Source organism: Oncorhynchus masou, chromosome 13 (assembly GCF_036934945.1).
Source record: "Oncorhynchus masou masou isolate Uvic2021 chromosome 13, UVic_Omas_1.1, whole genome shotgun sequence".
Lineage (NCBI taxonomy): Eukaryota > Metazoa > Chordata > Actinopteri > Salmoniformes > Salmonidae > Oncorhynchus > Oncorhynchus masou.
Window position 1 is genome coordinate 84,359,821 of NC_088224.1, and position 22,634 is coordinate 84,382,454.

At 41.7% G+C, this 22,634-nt stretch overlaps 2 protein-coding genes across 3 annotated transcripts in view; one reads left to right on the top strand and one right to left on the bottom strand.

Moving 5' to 3' along the window:
• Nucleotides 1-13,213, bottom strand: part of LOC135553147 (NADPH oxidase 4) — a 92,663-nt gene extending 79,450 nt beyond the window's left edge. The window contains 4 exon segments of the mRNA XM_064985292.1: nt 6,011-6,095; nt 6,268-6,378; nt 12,416-12,511; nt 12,803-13,213. Coding sequence (XP_064841364.1) covers nt 6,011-6,095; nt 6,268-6,378; nt 12,416-12,511; nt 12,803-12,859 — 349 coding nt within the window. The 5' untranslated portion in view covers nt 12,860-13,213.
• A 927-nt stretch (nt 13,214-14,140) lies between these two features.
• The window catches only part of naalad2 (N-acetylated alpha-linked acidic dipeptidase 2), a 23,843-nt gene continuing 15,349 nt past the window's right edge, over nt 14,141-22,634 (top strand). The window contains exons 1-3 of one of the 2 annotated variants that reach the window (XM_064985294.1): nt 14,141-14,235; nt 14,509-14,607; nt 21,351-21,462. In XM_064985294.1, coding sequence (XP_064841366.1) covers nt 14,526-14,607; nt 21,351-21,462 — 194 coding nt within the window. In that variant the 5' untranslated portion in view covers nt 14,141-14,235; nt 14,509-14,525. Of the gene's footprint in view, nt 14,236-14,452; nt 14,608-21,350; nt 21,463-22,634 lie in introns of those variants that run through there. The other variant, XM_064985293.1, reaches the window with a different exon arrangement.

Here is a 22,634-nt window from a genome sequence, read left to right on the forward strand (position 1 = left end):
TCCTACTCTACTCTACTCTGCTGAACTCTACTCTACCCTACTCTACTCTGCTGAACTCTACTCTACCCTACTCTACTCTGCTGAACTCTACTCTACTCTACCCTACTCTACTCTACTGAACTCTACTCTAACTTACTCTGCTCTACTGAACTCTACTCTACCCTACTGTACTCTGCTGAACTCTACTCTACCCTACTCTGCTCTACTGAACTCTACTCTACCCTACTCTACTCTACTGAACTCTACTCTACCCTACTCTACTCTACTGAACTCTACTCTACTGTACTCCACCCTACTCTACTGAACTCTACTCAGCTCTACTACACTCTACTCTACTGCATGTACTCTACCCTACTCTGCTCTACTGAACTCTACTCTACTCTACCCTACTCTACTCTGCTGAACTCTACTCTACCCTACTCTGCTGAACTCTACTCTACTCTAATCTACTCTGCTGAACTCTAATCTAGTCTACCCAACTCTACTCTGCTGAACTCTACTCTACCCTACTCTACTCTGCTGAACTCTACTCTACTCTAATCTACTCTGCTGAACTCTACTCTACTCTACCCAACTCTACTCTGCTGAACTCTATCCTACTCTACTCTACTCTGCTGAACTCTACTCTACCCTACTCTACTCTGCTGAACTCTACTCTACCCTACTCTACTCTGCTGAACTCTACTCTACTCTAATCTACTCTGCTGAACTCTAATCTAGTCTACCCTACTCTACTCTGCTGAACTCTACTCTACTCTACCCAACTCTACTCTGCTGAACTCTACTCTACCCTAATCTACTCTGCGGAACTCTACTCTACTCTACCCCAATCTACTCTGCTGAACTCTAATCCACTAATCTACTCTGCTGAACTCTACTCTACTCTACTCTACCCTAATCTACTCTGCTGAACTCTATCCTACTCTACTCTACTCTGCTGTACTCTACTCTACCCTACTCTACTCTTCTGAACTCTACACTACCCTACTCTACTCTACTGAACTCTACTGTACCCTACTCTACTCTGCTGAACTCTACTCTACCCTACCCTACTCTACTCTACTGAAGTCTACTCTACCCTACTCTGCTCTACTGAACTCTACTCTACCGTACTCTACTCTGCTGAAATCTACTCTACCCTACTCTGCTCTACTGAACTCTACTCTACCCTACTCTACTCTGCTGAACTCTACTCTACCCTAATCTACTCTGCTGAACTCTATCCTACTCTACTCTACTCTGCTGAACTCTACTCTACCCTACTCTAGTCTGCTGATCTCTACTCTACTCTACCCTACTCTACTCTACTGAACTCTACTCTACCCTACTCTGCTGAACTCTACTCTACCCTACTCTACTCTGAACTCTACTCTACCTACTCTACTCTGCTGAACTCTACTCTACCCTACTCTGCTCTACTGAACTCTACTCTACTCTACTCTACTGAACTCTACTCTAACCTACTCTGCTGAACTCTACTCTACCATACTCTACTCTGCTGAACTCTACTCTACCCTACTCTGCTCTACTGAACTCTACTCTACTGTACTCTACTCTACTGAACTCTACTCTACTGTACTCCACCCTACTCTACTGAACTCTACTCAGCTCTACTACACTCTACTCTACTGTATGTACTCTACCCTACTCTGCTCTACTGAACTCTACTCTACCCTACTCTACTCTGCTGAACTCTACTCTACCCTAATCTACTCTGCTGAACTCTATCCTACTCTACTCTACTCTGCTGAACTCTACTCTACCCTACTCTAGTCTGCTGATCTCTACTCTACTCTACCCTACTCTACTCTACTGAACTCTACTCTACCCTACTCTGCTGAACTCTACTCTACTCTAATCTACTCTGCTGAACTCTAATCTAGTCTACCCAACTCTACTCTGCTGAACTCTACTCTACCCTACTCTACTCTGCTGAACTCTACTCTACTCTAATCTACTCTGCTGAACTCTACTCTACTCTGCTGAACTCTAATCCACTAATCTACTCTGCTGAACTCTACTCTACTCTACCCTAATCTACTCCTGAAACTCTACTCTACTCTACCCAACTCTACTCTGCTGAACTCTATCCTACTCTACTCTACTCTGCTGAACTCTACTCTACCCTACTCTACTCTGCTGAACTCTACTCTACTCTAATCTACTCTGCTGAACTCTAATCTAGTCTACCCTACTCTACTCTGCTGAACTCTACTCTACTCTACCCAACTCTACTCTGCTGAACTCTACTCTACCCTAATCTACTCTGCGGAACTCTACTCTACTCTACCCCAATCTACTCTGCTGAACTCTAATCCACTAATCTACTCTGCTGAACTCTACTCTACTCTACCCTAATCTACTCTGCTGAACTCTATCCTACTCTACTCTACTCTGCTGTACTCTACTCTACCCTACTCTACTCTTCTGAACTCTACACTACCCTACTCTACTCTACTGAACTCTACTGTACCCTACCCTACTACCCTACCCTACTCTACTGAAGTCTACTCTACCCTACTCTGCTCTACTGAACTCTACTCTACCCTACTCTACTCTGCTGAAATCTACTCTACCCTACTCTGCTCTACTGAACTCTACTCTACCCTACTCTACTCTGCTGAACTCTACTCTACCCTAATCTACTCTGCTGAACTCTATCCTACTCTACTCTACTCTGCTGAACTCTACTCTACCCTACTCTAGTCTGCTGATCTCTACTCTACTCTACCCTACTCTACTCTACTGAACTCTACTCTACCCTACTCTGCTGAACTCTACTCTACCCTACTCTACTCTGCTGAACTCTACTCTACCCTACTCTGCTCTACTGAACTCTACTCTACTCTACTCTACTGAACTCTACTCTAACCTACTCTGCTGAACTCTACTCTACCCTACTCTACTCTGCTGAACTCTACTCTACCCTACTCTGCTCTACTGAACTCTACTCTACTGTACTCTACTCTACTGAACTCTACTGTACTCCACCCTACTCTACTGAACTCTACTCAGCTCTACTACACTCTACTCTACTGTATGTACTCTACCCTACTCTGCTCTACTGAACTCTACTCTACCCTACTCTACTCTGCTGAACTCTACTCTACCCTACTCTACTCTGCTGAACTCTACTCTACTCTACCCTAATCTACTCTGCTGAACTCTAATCTAGTCTACCCTACTCTACTCTGCTGAACTCTACTCTACTCTACCCAACTCTACTCTGCTGAACTGTACTCTACCCTAATCTACTCTGCTGAACTCTACTCTACTCTACCCCAATCTACTCTGCTGAACTCTAATCCACTAATCTACTCTACCTCAACTCTACTCTGCTATATTGTACAGTACTGTACTCTGCCCTACTCTACTGAACTATAATCTACTATACCCTACTCTACTGAACTCTAATCTAGTCTACCATACTCTACTCTACTGTTCTGTATTGTACTGCTACTCTACCGTGATCTGCTGTGCTGCGCTGTGATGTCCAAACTTGTGAAACATGAGGAAAATGACATTCCTATCCATAATTATGCATGTCTGTGTAGTACAGATCAGGGACCCATGATGTAAATCCATTACTGTAATTCCGTTACCGGGTGTAAATCCACTTCACTTACTGTAGTTCAGTAACCAAAAGAGATTTTTTTCAAACTCAAGGTGTCGTGTCATAGCTGACACTCCATTCTTTCAGCAGACATCTTTGAATGTTCATTTGGAAAAAGGTTTTTCGAAAACATGGTCCCAAAAACCCAGAGGGAGATTTTACCATAATTCCATTACCACTGTGGAATTGCCCATACCACCATCAGGTCACACACTTACATACATACATACATACCACCAATTGTGCAAGTTCTCCCACTTAAAAAGATGAGAGAGGCCTGTCATTTTCATCATAGGTACACTTCAACTATGACAGACACAATGAGGGAAAAAAATCCAGAAAATCACATTTTTAATGAATTTATTTGCAAATTATGGTGGAAAATAAGTATTTGGTCAATAACAAAAGTTTATCTCAATACTTTGTTATATACCCTTTGTTGGCAATGACAGAGGTCAAATGTTTAATGTAAGTCTTCACAAGGTTTTCACACACTGTTGCTGGTATTTTGGCCCATTCCTCCATGCAGATCTCCTCTAGAGCAGTGATGTTTTGGGGCTGTTGCTGGACAACACGGACTTTCAACTCCCACCAAAGATTTTCTATGGGGTTGAGATCTGGAGACTGGCTAGGCCACTCCAGGACCTTGAAATGCTTCTTACGAAGCCACTCCTTTGTTGTCCGGGCGGTGTGTTTGGGATCATTGTCATGCTGAAAGACCCAGCCACGTTTCATCTTCAATGCCCTTGCTGATGGAAGGAGGTTTTCACTCAAAATCTCACGATACATGGCCCCATTCATTCTTTCCTTTACACGGATCAGTCGTCCTGGTCCCTTTGCAGGAAAACAGCCCCAAAGCATGATGTTTCCACCCACATGCTTCACAGTAGGTATGGTGTTCTTTGGATGCAACTCAGCATTCTTTGTCCTCCAAACACATCGAGTTGAGTTTTTACCAAAAAGTTATATTTTGGTTTCATCTGACCTAATGACATTCTCCCAATCTTCTTCTGCATCATCCAAATGCTCTCTAGCAAACTTCAGACGGGCCTGGACATGTACTGGCTTAAGCAGGGGGACACGTCTGGCACTGCAGGTTTTGAGTCCCTGGCGGCGTAGTGTGTTACTGATGGTAGGCTTTGTTACTTTGGTCCCAGCTCTCTGCAGGTCATTCACTAGGTCCCCCCGTGTGGTTCTGGGATTTTTGCTCACCGTTCTTGTGATCATTTTGACCCCACGGGTTGAGATCTTGCGTGGAGCCCCAGATCGAGGGAGATTATCAGTGGTCTTGTATGTCTTCCATTTCCTAATAATTGCTCCCACAGTTAATTTCTTCAAACCAAGCTGCTTACCTATTGCAGATTCAGTCTTCCCAGCCTGGTGCAGGTCTACAATTTTGTTTCTGGTGTCCTTTCACAGCTCTTTGGTCTTGGCCATAGTGGAGTGTGACTGTTTGAGGTTGTGGACAGGTGTCTTTTATACTGATAACAAGTTCAAACAGGTGCCATTAATACAGGTAACGAGTGGAGGACAGAGGAGCCTCTTAAAGAAGAAGTTACAGCTCTGTGAGAGCCAGAAATCTTGCTTGTTTGTAGGTGACCAAATACTTATTTTCCACCATAATTTGCAAATAAATTCATAAAAGAATCCTACAATGTGATTTTCTGGATTTTTTTGTCTGTCATAGTTGAAGTGTACCAATGATGAAAATGACAGGCCTCTCTCATCTTTTTAAGTGGGAGAACTTGCACAATTGGTGGCTGACTAAATACTTTTTTGCCCCACTGTATACACACACCTCCATCAGACACCATCACATCCAGTCAAAGTCTCTCTCTCTCTCAATTTGATGACATTGAATCGAGGTGGAAAACTTCTTGGATTTGAAAAAAGTAATTAACCACAGGAGGCTGGTGGCGCCTCAATTGGGGAGAACGTGACCTGAGAGGAATCAGTGGAATGGTATCAAATACATCAATCACGTGGTTTCCATGGTTTCCAGGTGTTTGATGCCATTCCATTTACTCCGTTCCAGGTGTTATTATGAGTCGTCCTCCCCTCAGCAGCCTCCTCTGACATCAACGTGAGGGAATTTCCTATTTTTTTCATCCATATTTTAACCCAAATACAATGACATGGTGACATGTTTTATTTATTTCACATTGAATTCACGTTAGTTGACAACTCAATCAAATGTAAATCAAAACTAGATGTTGAGCTGACTTCTGTGCCCAGTGGGCTGGGTCAATTTCACCCACACCATCCCTCAACACACACTAACGCTCAACACATACACACGCTCAACACACACTAACGCTCAACACATACACACGCTCAACACACACTAACGCCCAACACATACACACGCTCAACACACATACACACACACACACTTACCGGAAAATACACAAATTGCTACTCCACATGCCACATGGAAGGTCTTACTCTTGTCCAGAAGCCTGCGGGCCTTTCTGCTTGTCACCTGGAGGGGAGTGTGTATGGGGGAAGGGGGGGGGGGGGGCAGACAGTGTCAGTGTCTTCAGACATATCAAAACCCTCACTACAGTACTCTCTGCCCATTCCAGACAGCCATTACCAGACTACTGAGCGCGCGCACACACACACACACACACACATTCCCCTCCTCTCCGTACCGTGTGTGTTCCTCTGAGGTAGGTGAGTAGAGAGCGACACATAGGCAGCAGCACCAGACTGCAGTTCAGATTGAGTACTGATGCAGACGCCCTGCTGATACACAGCCCTAGCTGGAGAAACACACACACACACAAAGACGGTTAGATTCCAGGTGTAGTTAACAGATGAAATAATACATTGTATCATTCTAATCTCTCCTCTAAACCACACTACTCACAGCCTCCACCCCCACCCCCGACACACACATCTCTCTGTCAACACTCATGGTCTCCAGGATTACGGCACCTCATCATTCTTCACACACACACACACACACACACACACACACACACACACTCACACACACACTCTCACATACACACACCATCTACAGAGTTTGTCATACAGAAAACAGCTGACAGCAAAACCACAGTGAAGGGGTGATCTGATATCCTGACAGTTCTGTACACACACACACACACACACACACACACACACACACACACACACACACACACGCACACACACACACACACACACACACACGCACGCACACACACACACACACACACACACACACACACACACACACACACACACACACACACACACAGCACACACACACACACACACACACACACACACACACACACACACACACACACACACACACACACACACACACACACACACACACACACACACACACACACACACACACACACACACACAGCTGAATGAGATAAGATCTCTTTTGCAGGGATTTGTCCCCCACATGCAAAGTCTATGCAGCACACACACACACACACACAAATCTCACTCTGTCTGTCTCTCTCTCTCTCTCAATTCAATTCTATTTAAGGGCTTTATTGGCATAGGAAATATATTGCCAAAGCATGTGGAATACACAATAAACAAAAGGAAAATAAACATGGGAAATTAACAGTACACATTACAGTCACAAAGGTTTTAAAGAAAAGAGACGTATTTACATAGGTTTGACTTAATATGGTGTTTGTGTTCCACTGGTTGCCCTTCTCTTGTGGCAACAGGTCACTAATCTTGCTGCTGTGGTGGCACACTGTGGTAGTTTATATCTGTGTAAAACATGTCTCAAATTTTTATGTAAAATGGCTGTTCCTGTCCAATTGTGTTTTTTTGTTTGTTTCTTTGAGTTGTTTGTAACTTCTTTTTTTTAACTTTATTTGTACATAATGTTGCTGCTACCGTCTCTTATGACAGAAAATAACTTCTGGACATCAGGACTGCGATTACTCAACACGGACTGACAGAATCCTTTTTTCCTTTAACGAGTCTGACGAGCCTGACGTGAATGACATACTGCTTTCCTGGGAACAGGCCCAGATTATCGTCATTTGCGTGAAGAGACGGCGGAGCAAAAGGGGCCGGAGGGTGGGCTGCCTTCTGAGAATTCGAACGCAATCGAATAAACCCCCACTTCCTTCCATTCTGCTAGCAAACGCTCAATCTTTGGAAAATAAAATAGATGACCGACACGGAAGATTAAACTACCAACGGGACATTCAAAACTGTAATATCTTATGCTTCACGGAGTCGTGGATGAACGACGACGTTATCAACATACAGCTGGCTGGTTATAAGTTGTATTGGCAGGACAGAACAGCGGCGTCTGGTAGGACAAGGGGCAGAGGGCTATGTATTTTTGCAAATAACAGCTGGTGCACGATATCTAAGGAAGTCTCAAGGTTTTGCTCACCTGAGGTAGAGTATCTCATGATAAGCTGTAGACCACACTATCTACAGAGAGAGTTTTCATCTGTATTTATTGTAGCTGTCTACATACAACTACAGTTTAATGCTGGCACTAAAACAGCACTCAATAAGTTGTCTACCTCCATAAGCGAACAGGAAAACCACAGGCAGCGCTCCTAGTGTTCGTGGACTTTAACACAGGGAAAATTAAATCCGTCTTACCAAATTTCTATCAGCATGTTAAATGTGCAACCAGGGGAGAAAAAAAAACTCTGGACCAGCTTTACTCCACACACAGAGACATACAAAGCTCTCCCTCACCCTCCATTTGGCAAATCTGACCATAATTCTATCCTCCTGATTCCTGCTTACAAGCCAAATTAAAGCAGAAAGCACCAGTGACTCGATCAATAAAAAAGTGGTCAGATTAACCAGTTACTAAACTACAGGACTGTTTTGCAGCACAGACTGGAATATATTCCGGGATTCTTCCGATGGCATTGAAGAGTATACCACATCAGTCATTGGCTTCATCAATAAGTGCATTGATGACGTCGTCCCCACAGTGACAGTACGTACACACCCCAACCAGAAGCCATGGAATACAGGCAACTTCCGTACTGAGCTAAAGGCTATAGCTGCTGCTTTCAAGGAGTGGGAAGCTTATAAGAAATCCCGCTATGCCCTCCGACTAACCATCAAACAGGCAAAGCGTCAATACAGGACGAAGATGGAATCGTACTACACCGGCTCTGACACTCGTCGGATGTCCACATCACCAACAAACTAACATAGGACATAGATGGAAGGGTTGAATGGAGCTGAAGGGTGGGACAAAAACCATGGGACCACGTAGCCGTCATACCGCTCAGGAAGGAGACGCCTTCTGTCTCCTAGAGATGAACGTACTTTGGTGCGAAAAGTGCGAATCAATCCCAGAACTACAGCAAAGGACCCTGTGAAGATGCTGGAGCAAACAGGTACAAAATTATCTATATCCACAGTAAAACGAGTCCCATATCGACATAACCTGAAAGGCCGCTCAGCAAGGAAGAAGCCACTGCTCCAAAACCGCCATAAAAAAGTCAGACTACAGTTTGCAAATGCACATGGGGAGAAAGATCATACTTTTTGGAGAAATGTCCTCTGGTCTGATGAAACAAAAATAGAACTGTTTGGCCATAATGACCATTGTTATGTTTGGAGGAAAAAGGGGGAGGAAGGAAGACCACCATCCCAACCGTGAAGCACAGGGGTGGCAGCATCATGTTGTAGGGGTGCTTTGCTGCAGGAGGGACTGGTGCACTTCACAAAATAGATGGCGTCATGAGGATGGAAAAGTATGTGGATATATTGAAGCAAAATCTCAAGACATCAGTCAGGAAGTTAAAGCTTGGTCGCAAATGCAAATGGGTCTTCCAAATGGACAATGACCCCAAGCATACTTGTGGCAAAGTTGTGGCAAAATGGCTTAAGGACAACAAAGTCAAGGTATTGGAGTGGCCATTACAAAGCCCTGACTTCAATCCTACAGAACATTTGTGGGAAGAACTGAAAAGGCGTGTGCGAGCAAGGAGGCCTACAAACCTGACTCGGTTACACCAGTTCTGTCAGGAGGAATTGGCCAAAATGCACCCAACTTATTGTGGGAAGCTTGTGGAAGGCTACACGTAACCTTTGACCCAAGTTAAAAAATTTAAAGGCAATGCTACCAAATACTAATTGAGCGTATGTAAACTTCTGACCCACTGGGAATGTGATGAAAGAAATAAAAGCTGAAATAAATCATTCTCTCTACTATTATTTTGACATTTCACATTCTTAAAATAAAGTGGTGATCCAAACTGACCTAAAACAGGGAATCTTTACTAGGAATTTGGCTACGGTGTATGTAAACTTCCAACTTCAACTGTGTGTGGTCTGTCGTAGGGTAATGTGGTAGAAAGCCAACTTGACATTTTCTCAGGACGTTGTTTTCTGCTGTTAACGTTAATGATCACGCAGAGGATTTTCCCAAAGTTGCTAGTGACGCATATCCAACGGTAGTTATTGGGGTCAAATTTGTCTCCACTTTTGTGGATTGGGGTCATCAGTCCTTGGGAAATATATTTTATCATATCATTTAGGATACCATCAACACCACAGGCCTTTTTGGGTTGAAGGGTTTGTATTTTGTCCTGTAGTTCACACTGAACAAAAATATAAATGCAACATGTAAAGTGTTGGTCCCATGTTTCATGAGCTGAAATAAAAGATCCCAGAAATGTTCCATACGCACAAAAAGCTTATTTCTCTCAAATTTTGTGCACAAATTCACCTGACAGGTGTGGCATATCAAGAAGCTGATGAAACAGCATGATCGTTATACAGGTGCACCTTGTGCTGGGGCCAATAATAAAGGCCACTCTAAAATGTGCAGTTTTGTCAAACAACACGATGCCACAGATGTCTCAAGTTTTGAGGGAGCGTGCAATTGGCATGCTGACTGCAGGAATGACCACCAGAGCTGTTGCCGGAGGATGTGACGAGATCCTGAGGACTATTGTTGTATCATTCATCTGCTGCCATCGCCTCATGTTTCAACATGATAATGCACGGCCCCATGTCACAAGGATCTGTACACAATTCCTGGAAGCTGAAATTATCCCAGTTCTTCCATGGCCTGCATACTCACCAGACACCCGTTGAGCATGTTTGTGATGCCCTGGATCAACGTGTACGACAGCGTGTTCCAGTTCCCGCCAAAATCCAGCAACTTCACACAGCCATTTTGGAGGAGTGGGGCAACATTCCACAGGCCATAAACAACAGCCTAATCAACTATAGGCGAAAGAGATGTGTCGCGCTGCATGAGGCAAATGGTGGTCACACCAGATACAGACTGGTTTTCTGATCCACGCCTCTGCCTGTTTTTTAAAGGTATCTGTGACCAACAGACACATATCTGAATTCCCAGTCATGTGAAATTCCTAGGTTAGGGCCTAATTAATGTATTTCAATTGACTGATATCCTTATATGAACTGTAACTCAGTAAAATCTTTATATTTTTGTTCAGTGTAATTGGAGAATCCAGTAGGTTCTGGTAGTCTGTAATAGCTGACTCTAAACTGTTTAATTGATAATGTATGTGTTTTTGCTGTTTGTTCTTTGTTTTTCTCTCTATCTGCCTCTCTCTCTGTCTCTCTCGCTCTGCCTCTTTCTCTGCCTCTCTCTCTCAGTCTCTCTGCCTCAGTTCCTCTGCCTCAGTTTCTCTGCCTGTCTCTGCCTCAGTCTCTCTGGCTCTCTCTCTGCCTCGCTCTCTATTGCTCTCTATTGCTCTCTCTCTCTCTCTCTCTCTTTGTCTCTCTCTCACACGTGTGTAAAGCTGCTACCCAGGAATTCATTCAGAGACCAGTGGCGTGCCCACACTTGCCCTTGTTGAAGTATGAGGAGTGTATGAAGGGCTCGCTTACTTCATACAGATAGCCTGCCAGAGGTGTGTGGGGGAGTTACTGCCTTTTAGATAGAACTTCCATATGTGTTTTGCACTAGAGTTGTTCCTGGTCAGGTCATGTAGTCAGGAACATCTCCTGGCCCTAGGTTATGACCACTGGTACCAGTGTCACTGAGCTCGGACTAAGGATCCTGACAGGCTGCCTTAATGCTCTTTGAGACCAGGTTCAGCTGTGGAATGGTAACTGTATGCAAAGTATAACGAGAACATCAGAGTTATATTTACATAAAAACATTTATATTCGTGTGAGAGGCCAATAGACCAAACTGTCAAGAAAATATGTCTCAAAGCACTTAAATGGCACTTGTTTGATTGTGAAGGACAAGTAGCTGTTTTAGTGGCCTAAACCGGCAACCCACAGCGACTTGTGACAACAAATACACCATGCTCACAGAGCGTCAACTGAATGTCACCAAGTCTCTGGGCTCCATCCAGTGTCTTAATATAAATATCAGCTACTGAATAGGAACCCCCTAACTCTAAAAATAAAGGAGACGTTTGTGTGTATGGGTGTTACATACAGTACATACACACATCCCATACACCAGGACTTCCCAAAATGATAACCCGAGGGACAAAATTGGCCCACTTGTTGTTTTATTTGGCCCCCAAGTATTCTAAGCAAAAATATTTTTTAAAATCCAAGAAATCAGCTCCAGGTGATTTTAATTTTTTGTAACCTGTTCCCAAGTATTCCCACGCATAATAGAGAGACACGTGATCATATACAAAGGTAAGCAAGGTTTGAAATTATTATGTTTTAGTCAAATATTATATCTGTTTGGGCTTTTTGCAGTCTATCTGCAGTCTACAAGTGATTTGTAATGATGTTACGGCCCCCGACCATCCACTTAAGCAGCTGCATCTAGTTGATGATCCCCGCCATACATTCTGTTCTGTGATCACGGTACAATAGCAGTGAGCTGGACTGGCGTCTTACCCCGAGCATCTGATGGAGGTAGTGGTACTGCTGCCCACAGTAGTACAATAGGAACGTCCTCATAAACAGCAAGGTGTTAGCACCCAGCCACAGCACCTAACACACACACACACATGCGCACACACACACACAAACAAGATGTCAGTGGTGGTGATGAAGATGATGATGAATATGATGATTGACAATGATTGATGATGACAACATCCAATGACCACAGCACTCTGTTCAAGTGTTAGTTAGGCTGCTTTCCAATTTCCAGTTAGGATCGAGATTGTAAATTGCAACAGCTCCACTCAGTTACTTTTCTTTGCAATAGTAAAAACATGTCATAACAGTGTAATACTGTAATAAAAGTTTTGTCTCGGGATTAGGTTGTACTATTCTTACCAGAACCAAGTGTTTTCCTCCCTCGTTCGCGACCCAACTCCGCACTGACAAAGCCATGTTTCAGCCTCACCGACCGCCGCAAAGTTTTCCAGTTTGGGAGCTTATGGAAAATCAATCCCTTTTGTTTGACTCCGAATCTCCTCCTACCAGTGAGTGACACAAACCCGTCTCTTTGCGGATCACTCCCGATAAACTGGCACTCTAATGTCTCGCATGTCTTTGGGGGGCATTTCTGTCCCGGTGTCCTTGTGCACAGCGTGGAGTGTTTTTGCACCGGCGAACCGGCTGGTCGTTTTCTCCTCCTCCTCCTCTCTCTCTCTTTCTCACCCGTCTTTCTCTTTTTCTAACGGGTGAGGGCGCCACGGCACTCCATGGTCGTGTGGGTAGTTTTCCACGGTTCTTCAGTCTCCGCTGTTGTGTCTGCGGTGAAAGCAACATGAAAAAAACGGTAGGTTATTGTAGAGCAGGGAGGGCAACGTCCGGGCCTGGACATTTGCCCCTCCCCCCTCCCCGCGAGAGTAACCTATAGGTAACAACGTATCCTCCCAAATTAATGATAACTAGCCTAGATAAAACACAGACAGAAAAGCCTAGAAGAGGATATATAGCCTATTGAATTGTAAACATTAAAGAGCTAACAGTTATTATATGACAGTGCTGCTATCCTGAACCTTATGTAATTATCCCCATTTTTTTGGTCAAATATACATTTTAAGAGACAGCAAAATAGGGAAGTTTCTTCATTATAGGAGTCTGCAATAAGACAGTGGGATAATCTCAATTGTTTTTGCTCGAGTCCTCTCCTCTGTTCCGCCCTTGCCTGCTTTTGAAAAATGGGTTAGGTCTACTAGTGCCTCACTGTGGCTATAACCCCCCACTGCAATTTAGAAGATAGATTGCCACCAATCGCACCCAAAAATAAGTTGACAGTGTCATTTTTATCTGTTGTTCACAATCACCACTATAAATCAATAGCATGGGTGTACAGCTATGGCGGGGCTTGAACCAGAAACGGTGCACGAGTCTACAGGCTTATATATAGCCTACTCAGACCTGTGCCATGAAGGTCGAGACCTTTTTGCAGAGGCAATTGTGCGCAAACATACCATAGGCATGCACCGTTGCACCTACTACTCACCTGTGTAATTTTACGACTGCTACGTTAGGTTAGGCAGGCACAGGCAGAAGTCTGAATTAGGTCTGTGCCTGCTGCTGACCGAGTGTCACTCTTGGAACGTTTCCCCAGCGCACATTCCAGAGCTTCACGCTCGAGCCCACCGCATGAAAGAGGCATAGGCTGCACGCAGCTGTCCTGAAGCAGCGCAGAAGCCGGACTGGGCGCAAGGGGTCAAGCGCGACCGCAGGCTGCACAAGACTGTGGGAATATGTCACAGAACTATTTATATAAACTACGAGATACTCAGACAAACGAGGTAATTATATGATAATTAAGCTGAAAATGTCATTTATAGTTGCAGATCTAGGCCTACTGCAGTAAACTCTCCACTCTCTTCCACCCCTTTCTACTCTCGCTCTGTATATTCTCTCTTGGACACTTTTGACTGTCCCCCCCTCCCCTCCCTCTCTCCCTCTCTCTCTCTCTCTCTCTCTCTCTCTCTCTCTCTCTCTCTCTCTCTCTCTCTCTCTCTTTGCTTTTCACACACATGCACTCCATTATCTTGTTGAATGCGGTCGGTGTTTCGGAGTATTACCAAGCGGGACAATGAAAACCGAAAGCAGGCTCGTGCAGTGGATATGTTGGCTCATCGTTATAACGTCGTTTTTCCTGACCGGGTTTATAATAGGTGAGTTATAATGACATTTTAGGCGCTGATTATCCATAAGTTAGACCTAACCCATTAGGAAGTGAAAGTTTCCTTTTACTGGCGAATGATAGTGGTAGTGGTATTGTAACATTGTGTTACTTTTGCATTTCATAGCGAAGTTTGTAATAATGCCAAATTTAAGAACTATAATATGCATCTGTCTGAGGCAATTGTTTTATTTTTTGGTGAGCCCGGAGAAAGGAATGTTATAGTTCGCAAAGCATCTTTTCAAACGTCTGAAATCGCAGTGTGTTTCTACTAACAGTCTGAATACGAAAAAGTAGTCTTAACACAGGGTTACAAAAACGCTTATTGTCTTGTCAAATAACACGTTCCTCTATTGAGGAATCAACATAGTAGAGTTGGATAAACGCATACAAGTGACCATATGTTACTACATTCCTCAGTCAGCTCTGAGATGAACTGTGACCTACAGTTGAAGTCGGGAAGTTTACATACACCTTAGCCAAATACATTTAAACTCAGTTTTTCACAATTCCTGACATTTAATCATATTAAAAAATTCCCTGTCTTAGGTCAGTTGGGATCACCACTTTATTTTAAGAATGTGAAATGTCAGAATAATGGTAGAGAGAAGGATTTATTTAAGCTTTTATTTCTTTCATCACATTCCCAGTGGGTCAGAGGTTTACACACACTCAATTAGTATTTGGTAGCATTGCCTTTAAATTGTTTAACTTGGGTCAAAGGTTACGTGTAGCCTTCCACAAGCTTCACACAATAAGTTGGGTGCATTTTGGCCAATTCCTCCTGACAGAACTGGTGTAACCGAGTCAGGTTTGTAGGCCTCCTTGCTCGCACACGCCTTTTCAGTTCTTCCCACAAATGTTCTATGGGATTGAGGTCAGGGCTTTGTGATGGCCACTCCAATATCTTGACTTTGTTGTCCTTAAGCCATTTTGCCACAACTTTGGAAGTATGCTTGGGGTCATTGTCCATTTGGAAGACCCATTTGCGACCAAGCTTTAACTTCCTGACTGATGTCTTGAGATGTTGCTTCAATATATCCATATACTTTTCCATCCTCATGATGCAATCTATTTTGTGAAGTGCACCAGCCCCTCCTGCAGCAAAGCACCCCCACAACATGATGCTGCCACCCCACAACATGATGCTGCCACCCCTGTGCTTCACAGTTGGGATGGTGTTCTTCCTCTTGCAAGCCTCCCCCTTTTTCCTCCAAACATAATTCTTGCTCCCAAGAATTAACCAGACTTGTGGAGGTACAATTTTTCTTCTGAGGTCTTGAATGATTTCTTTTGATTTTCACATGATGTCAAACAAAGAGGCACTGAGTTTGAAGGTAGGCCTTGAAATACATCCACAGGTACACCTCCAATTGACTCAAATTAATTAGCCTATCAGAAGCTTCTAAAGATATTTTCTGGAATTTTCCAAGCTGTTTAAAGGCCCAGTCAAATGAGTGCATGTAATCTTCTGACCCACTGGAATTGTGATACAGTGAAATATAGGTGAAATAATCTGTCTGTATTATTGGAAAAATTACTTGTGTCATGCACAAAGTAGATGTCCTTACCGACTTGCCAAAACTATAGTTTGTTAACAAGAAATTTGTGGAGTGGTTGAAAAACAAGTTTTAATGACTCCAACCTAAGTGTATGTAAACATCCGACTTCAACTGTACATGTATTTTGGAAAAGACAGGAATGCACAATTATCCACTTCATGAATGTATGTGATTGTGTGTGTGTCAGACTTTCACAGTTATGCCAGAGTCTACTACTCCACAAGCACAGTTCACATATGCTGTCCTTTCTACCTTCTCTGTTACTAGCGTCATAACCCATGACAGACACACACACACTAAAAGCTAAATTACTACAGTAAGGTGTTACGCAATAACAGTATTTCTCTGGCGTGGTGTATTGACCTTGAAACAGCTATAGTAAGTAACCTATTGGAGCATCAGGCCCCGGACCAACAGGCTCAGAGACAGTTTCTACCTTCAGGCCATACAACTGTATTTAACTGTGTATGTGTAGGCTGTCCACCTGCACAAACACAACCGCTCAGAAGTTTGGGGTCATTTAGAAATGTCCCCTTTTTTGAAAGAAAACCAAATTTCTGGCCATTAAAATAACCTCAAATTGATCAGAAATACAGTGTAGACATTGTTAATGTTGTGAGCGACTATTGTAGCTGGAAATGGCAGATTGTTTATGGAATATCTACATAGGCATACCGTGGCCCATTACCAGCAACCATCACTCCTGTGTTCCAATGGAACGTTGTGTTAGCTAAGCATCCGAGTCGCCTCTTCACTGTTGACGTTGTTTCAAAAACAAGGACATTTCTATGTGACCCCATACTTTTGAACGGTAGTGTACCTGTCGCCCACCTGACTATTTGCACAGACTCTCTGCATTCCCACTTCACACACGCACGCACGCACACACACACACACACACACGCACACGCACGCACACGCACACACACACACACACACACACACACACACACACACACACACAAAAGCAGACACACGCACACACACAAACACACACATACACTCTCACACACCACTGCTGTCTGTGTTTATTATAAATACTATTGTTGCTCCACTCACTATTGTCTTTACTACTCGTCTATAACACTGAGTCGTATTCACAATACATTCTGTACATTTTACAAAATGTACATCCTTTGTTATTACTTTCTTTTTAAATAGTTTGTCTACTTTGTGTATACTTTGTTATTATTAACAGTGTTATTGTGTTATTACTGACAGTGTTATTGTGTTATAATTGACAGTGTTATTGTGTTATAATTGACAGTGTTATTATTGACAGTGTTATTGTGTTATTATTGACAGTGTTATTGTGTTATTGTTGACAGTGTTATTGTGTTATTATTGACAGTGTTATTGTTGACAGTGTTATTGTGTTATAATTGACGGTGTTATTGTTGACAGTGTTATTGTGTTATAATTGACAGTGTTATTGTTGACAGTGTTATTGTTGACAGTGTTATTGTGTTATTATTGACAGTGTTATTGACAGTGTTATTGTGTTATTATTGACAGTGTTATTGTGTTATTTGACAGTGTTATTGTGTTATTATTGACAGTGTTATTGTTGTTATTATTGACAGTGTTATTGTGTTATTGACAGTGTTATTGTGTTATTATTGACAGTGTTATTGTTGACAGTGTTATTGTGTTATAATTGACAGTGTTATTATTGACAGTGTTATTGTGTTATAATTGACAGTGTTATTGTGTGTTATATAATTGACAGTGTTATTGTTGACAGTGTTATTGTGTTATTATTGACAGTGTTATTGACAGTGTTATTGTTGACAGTGTTATTGTGTTATTATTGTGTTATTATTAGTGTTATTGACAGTGTTATTATTGTTATAATTGACAGTGTTATTGTGTTATAATTGACAGTGTTATTGACAGTGTTATTGTGTTATTGACAGTGTTATAATTGACAGTGTTATAATTGACAGTGTTATTGTGTTGTTAGTGTTATTGACAGTGTTATTATTGTTGACAGTGTTATAATTGACAGTGTTATTATTGACAGTGTTATTGTGTTATTATTGACAGTGTTATAATTGACAGTGTTATTGTGTTATAATTGACAGTGTTATTGTGTTATAATTGACAGTGTTATTGTGTTATAATTGACAGTGTTATAATTGACAGTGTTATTGTGTTATATTGACAGTGTTATTGTGTTATTATTGACAGTGTTATTGTGTTATAATTGACAGTGTTATTGACAGTGTTATAATTGACAGTGTTATTGTGTTATAATTGACAGTGTTATTGTGTTATTATTGACAGTGTTATTGTTGACAGTGTTATTGTGTTATAATTGACAGTGTTATTGTTGACAGTGTTATTGTGTTATAATTGACAGTGTTATTGTTGACAGTGTTATTGTGTTATTATTGACAGTGTTATTGTTGACAGTGTTATTGTGTTATAATTGACAGTGTTATTGTTGACAGTGTTATTGTTGACAGTGTTATTGTGTTATAATTGACAGTGTTATTGTGTTATTATTGACAGTGTTATTGTGTTATTATTGACAGTGTTATTATTGACAGTGTTATTGTGTTATTATTGACAGTGTTATTGTGTTATTGTTGACAGTGTTATTGTGTTATTATTGACAGTGTTATTGTGTTATAATTGACAGTGTTATTGTTGACAGTGTTATTGTGTTATAATTGACAGTGTTATTGTTGACAGTGTTATTGTGTTATAATTGACAGTGTTATTGTTATAATTGACAGTGTTATTGTGTTATAATTGACAGTGTTATTGTTGACAGTGTTATTGTGTTATTATTGACAGTGTTATTATTGACAGTGTTATTGTGTTATTATTGTCAGTGTTATTGTGTTATAATTGACAGTGTTATTGTGTTATAATTGACAGTGTTATAATTGACAGTGTTATTGTGTTATAATTGACAGTGTTATTGTGTTATTGTTGACAGTGTTATTGTGTTATTGTTGACAGTGTTATTGTGTTATTATTGACAGTGTTATTGTTGACAGTGTTATTGTGTTATTATTGACAGTGTTATTGTTGACAGTGTTATTGTGTTATAATTGACAGTGTTATTGTTGACAGTGTTATTGTGTTATTATTGACAGTGTTATTATTGACAGTGTTATTGTGTTATTATTGTCAGTGTTATTGTGTTATAATTGACAGTGTTATTGTGTTATAATTGACAGTGTTATAATTGACAGTGTTATTGTGTTATAATTGACAGTGTTATTGTGTTATAATTGACAGTGTTATAATTGACAGTGTTATAATTGACAGTGGTATTGTGTTATTACTGACAGTGTTATTGTGTTATAATTGACAGTGTTATTATTGGCAGTGTTATAATTGACAGTGTTATTGTGTTATTGTTGACAGTGTTATTGTGTTATTATTGACAGTGTTATTGTGTTATTATTGACAGTGTTATTGTGTTATAATTGACAGTGTTATTGTGTTATAATTGACAGTGTTATAATTGACAGTGTTATTGTGTTATAATTGACAGTGTTATTGTGTTATAATTGACAGTGTTATAATTGACAGTGTTATAATTGACAGTGGTATTGTGTTATTACTGACAGTGTTATTGTGTTATAATTGACAGTGTTATTATTGGCAGTGTTATAATTGACAGTGTTATTGTGTTATTGTTGACAGTGTTATTGTGTTATTATTGACAGTGTTATTGTGTTATAATTGACAGTGTTATTGTGTTATAATTGACAGTGTCATTGTGTTATAATTGACAGTGTTATTGTGTTATAATTGACAGTGTTATAATTGACAGTGTTATTGTGTTATAATTGACAGTGTTATAATTGACAGTGTTATTGTGTTATAATTGACAGTGTTATTATTGGCAGTGTCATTGTGTTATAATTGACAGTGTTATTATTGACAGTGTTATTGTGTTATAATTGACAGTGTCATTGTGTTATTATTGACAGTGTTATAATTGGCAGTGTTATTGTGTTATAATTGACAGTGTTATAATTGACAGTGTTATAATTGACAGTGTTATAATTGACAGTGTTATAATTGACAGTGTTATTATTGGCAGTGGTATTGTGTTATAATTGACAGTGTTATAATTGACAGTGTTATAATTGACAGTGTTATAATTGACAGTGTTATTGTGACTGCTGTAGTCTTACTGCTTGTTTATGATTTATTGCAATGTTGAGGACGTGCGCAAGCATTTCATTGCACAGTTTCATTTAATTTCATTCATCATGTATCATGTATTCTGTGCCTATGAATAATAAACTTTGATTTGATTTACAGGGAGATTGATACTGAATCTGTCCATCTGTCAGTGTGGGTGTGTTAAGTCTGTCAGTCAGGGTGGTGTGTTAAGTCTGTCAGTCTAGGGTGTGTGTTAGGTCTGTCAGTGTGGGTGTGTTAAGTCTGTCAGTCAGGGGGGTGTGTTAAGTCTGTCAGTCAGGGTGGTGTGTTAAGTCTGTCAGTCAGGGTGGTGTGTTAAGTCTGTCAGTCAGTGTGGGTGTGTTAAGTCTGTCAGTCAGGGTGGTGTGTTAGGTCTGTCAGTCAGTGTGGGTGTGTTAAGTCTGTCAGTCAGGGGTGTGTTAGGTCTGTCAGTCAGGGTGGTGTGTTAAGTCTGTCAGTCTAGGGTGTGTGTTAGGTCTGTCAGTGTGGGTGTGTTAAGTCTGTCAGTCAGGGTGGTGTGTTAAGTCTGTCAGTCAGGGTGGTGTGTTAAGTCTGTCAGTCAGGGTGGTGTGTTAGGTCTGTCAGTCAGGGTGGTGTGTTAAGTCTGTCAGTCAGGGTGGTGTGTTAAGTCTGTCAGTCAGGGTGGTGTGTTAAGTCTGTCAGTCAGGGTGGTGTGTTAAGTCTGTCAGTCAGGGTGGTGTGTTAGGTCTGTCAGTGTGGGTGTGTTAAGTCTGTCAGTCAGGGTGGTGTGTTAAGTCTGTCAGTCAGGGTGGTGTGTTAAGTCTGTCAGTCAGGGTGGTGTGTTAGGTCTGTCAGTCAGGGGGGGTGTTAAGTCTGTCAGTCAGGGTGGTGTGTTAGGTCTGTCAGTGTGGGTGTGTTAAGTCTGTCAGTCAGGGTGGTGTGTTAAGTCTGTCAGTCAGGGGGGGGGGGGGGTGTTAAGTCTGTCAGTCAGGGTGGTGTTTTAGTTTATATAACATAACATGCCTGTGTGTGTGCATACCAGGCTGGTTTGCAAGGCCCTCCAGCACAGACACAAGCCATGATGCAAGGTCCAGACGTCACCTGAGAGAGTTTCTGGATGAGATGCGACCAGAGAACATCAGAGATCATCTGAGGTACACAATTCTAGAACCCTGTTCCTCCACCACACACCTAGGACACACCTAGGACACACCTAGGACACACCTAGGACACACCTAGGACACACCTAGGACACACCTAGGACACACCTAGGACACACCCCCAGGACTATTAATGCTCAATCCTCCTCCTCATTTAGCAGACACTCTCATCCAGAGACTTACAGTAGTGAGTCATTTAGCAGACACTCTCATCCAGAGACTTACAGTAGTGAGTCATTTAGCAGACACTCTCATCCAGAGACTTACAGTAGTGAGTCATTTAGTAGACACTCTTATCCAGAGCGACTTACAGTAGTGAGTCATTTAGCAGACTCTCTTATCCAGAGCGACTTACAGTAGTGAGTCATTTAGCAGACTCTCTTATCCAGAGACTTACAGTAGTGAGTCATTTAGCAGACTCTCTTATCCAGAGACTTACAGTAGTGAGTCATTTAGCAGACTCTCTCATCCAGAGACTTACAGTAGTGAGTCATTTAGCAGACACTCTTATCCAGAGACTTACAGTAGTGAGTCATTTAGCAGACACTCTTATCCAGAGACTTACAGTAGTGAGTCATTTAGCAGACACTCTCATCCAGAGACTTACAGTAGTGAGTCATTTAGCAGACTCTCTCATCCAGAGACTTACAGTAGTGAGTCATTTAGCAGACTCTCTTATCCAGAGACTTACAGTAGTGAGTCATTTAGCAGACTCTCTTATCCAGAGCGACTTACAGTAGTGAGTCATTTAGCAGACACTCTCATCCAGAGACTTACAGTAGTGAGTCATTTAGCAGACTCTCTTATCCAGAGACTTACAGTAGTGAGTCATTTAGCAGACTCTCTTATCCAGAGAGACTTACAGTAGTGAGTCATTTAGCAGACTCTCTTATCCAGAGCGACTTACAGTAGTGAGTCATTTAGCAGACACTCTTATCCAGAGACTTACAGTAGTGAGTCATTTAGCAGACACTCTTAACCAGAGCGACTTACAGTAGTGAGTCATTTAGCAGACTCTCTTATCCAGAGACTTACAGTAGTGAGTCATTTAGCAGACTCTCTTATCCAGAGACTTACAGTAGTGAGTCATTTAGCAGACTCTCTTATCCAGAGACTTACAGTAGTGAGTCATTTAGCAGACTCTCTTATCCAGAGCAGACTTATAG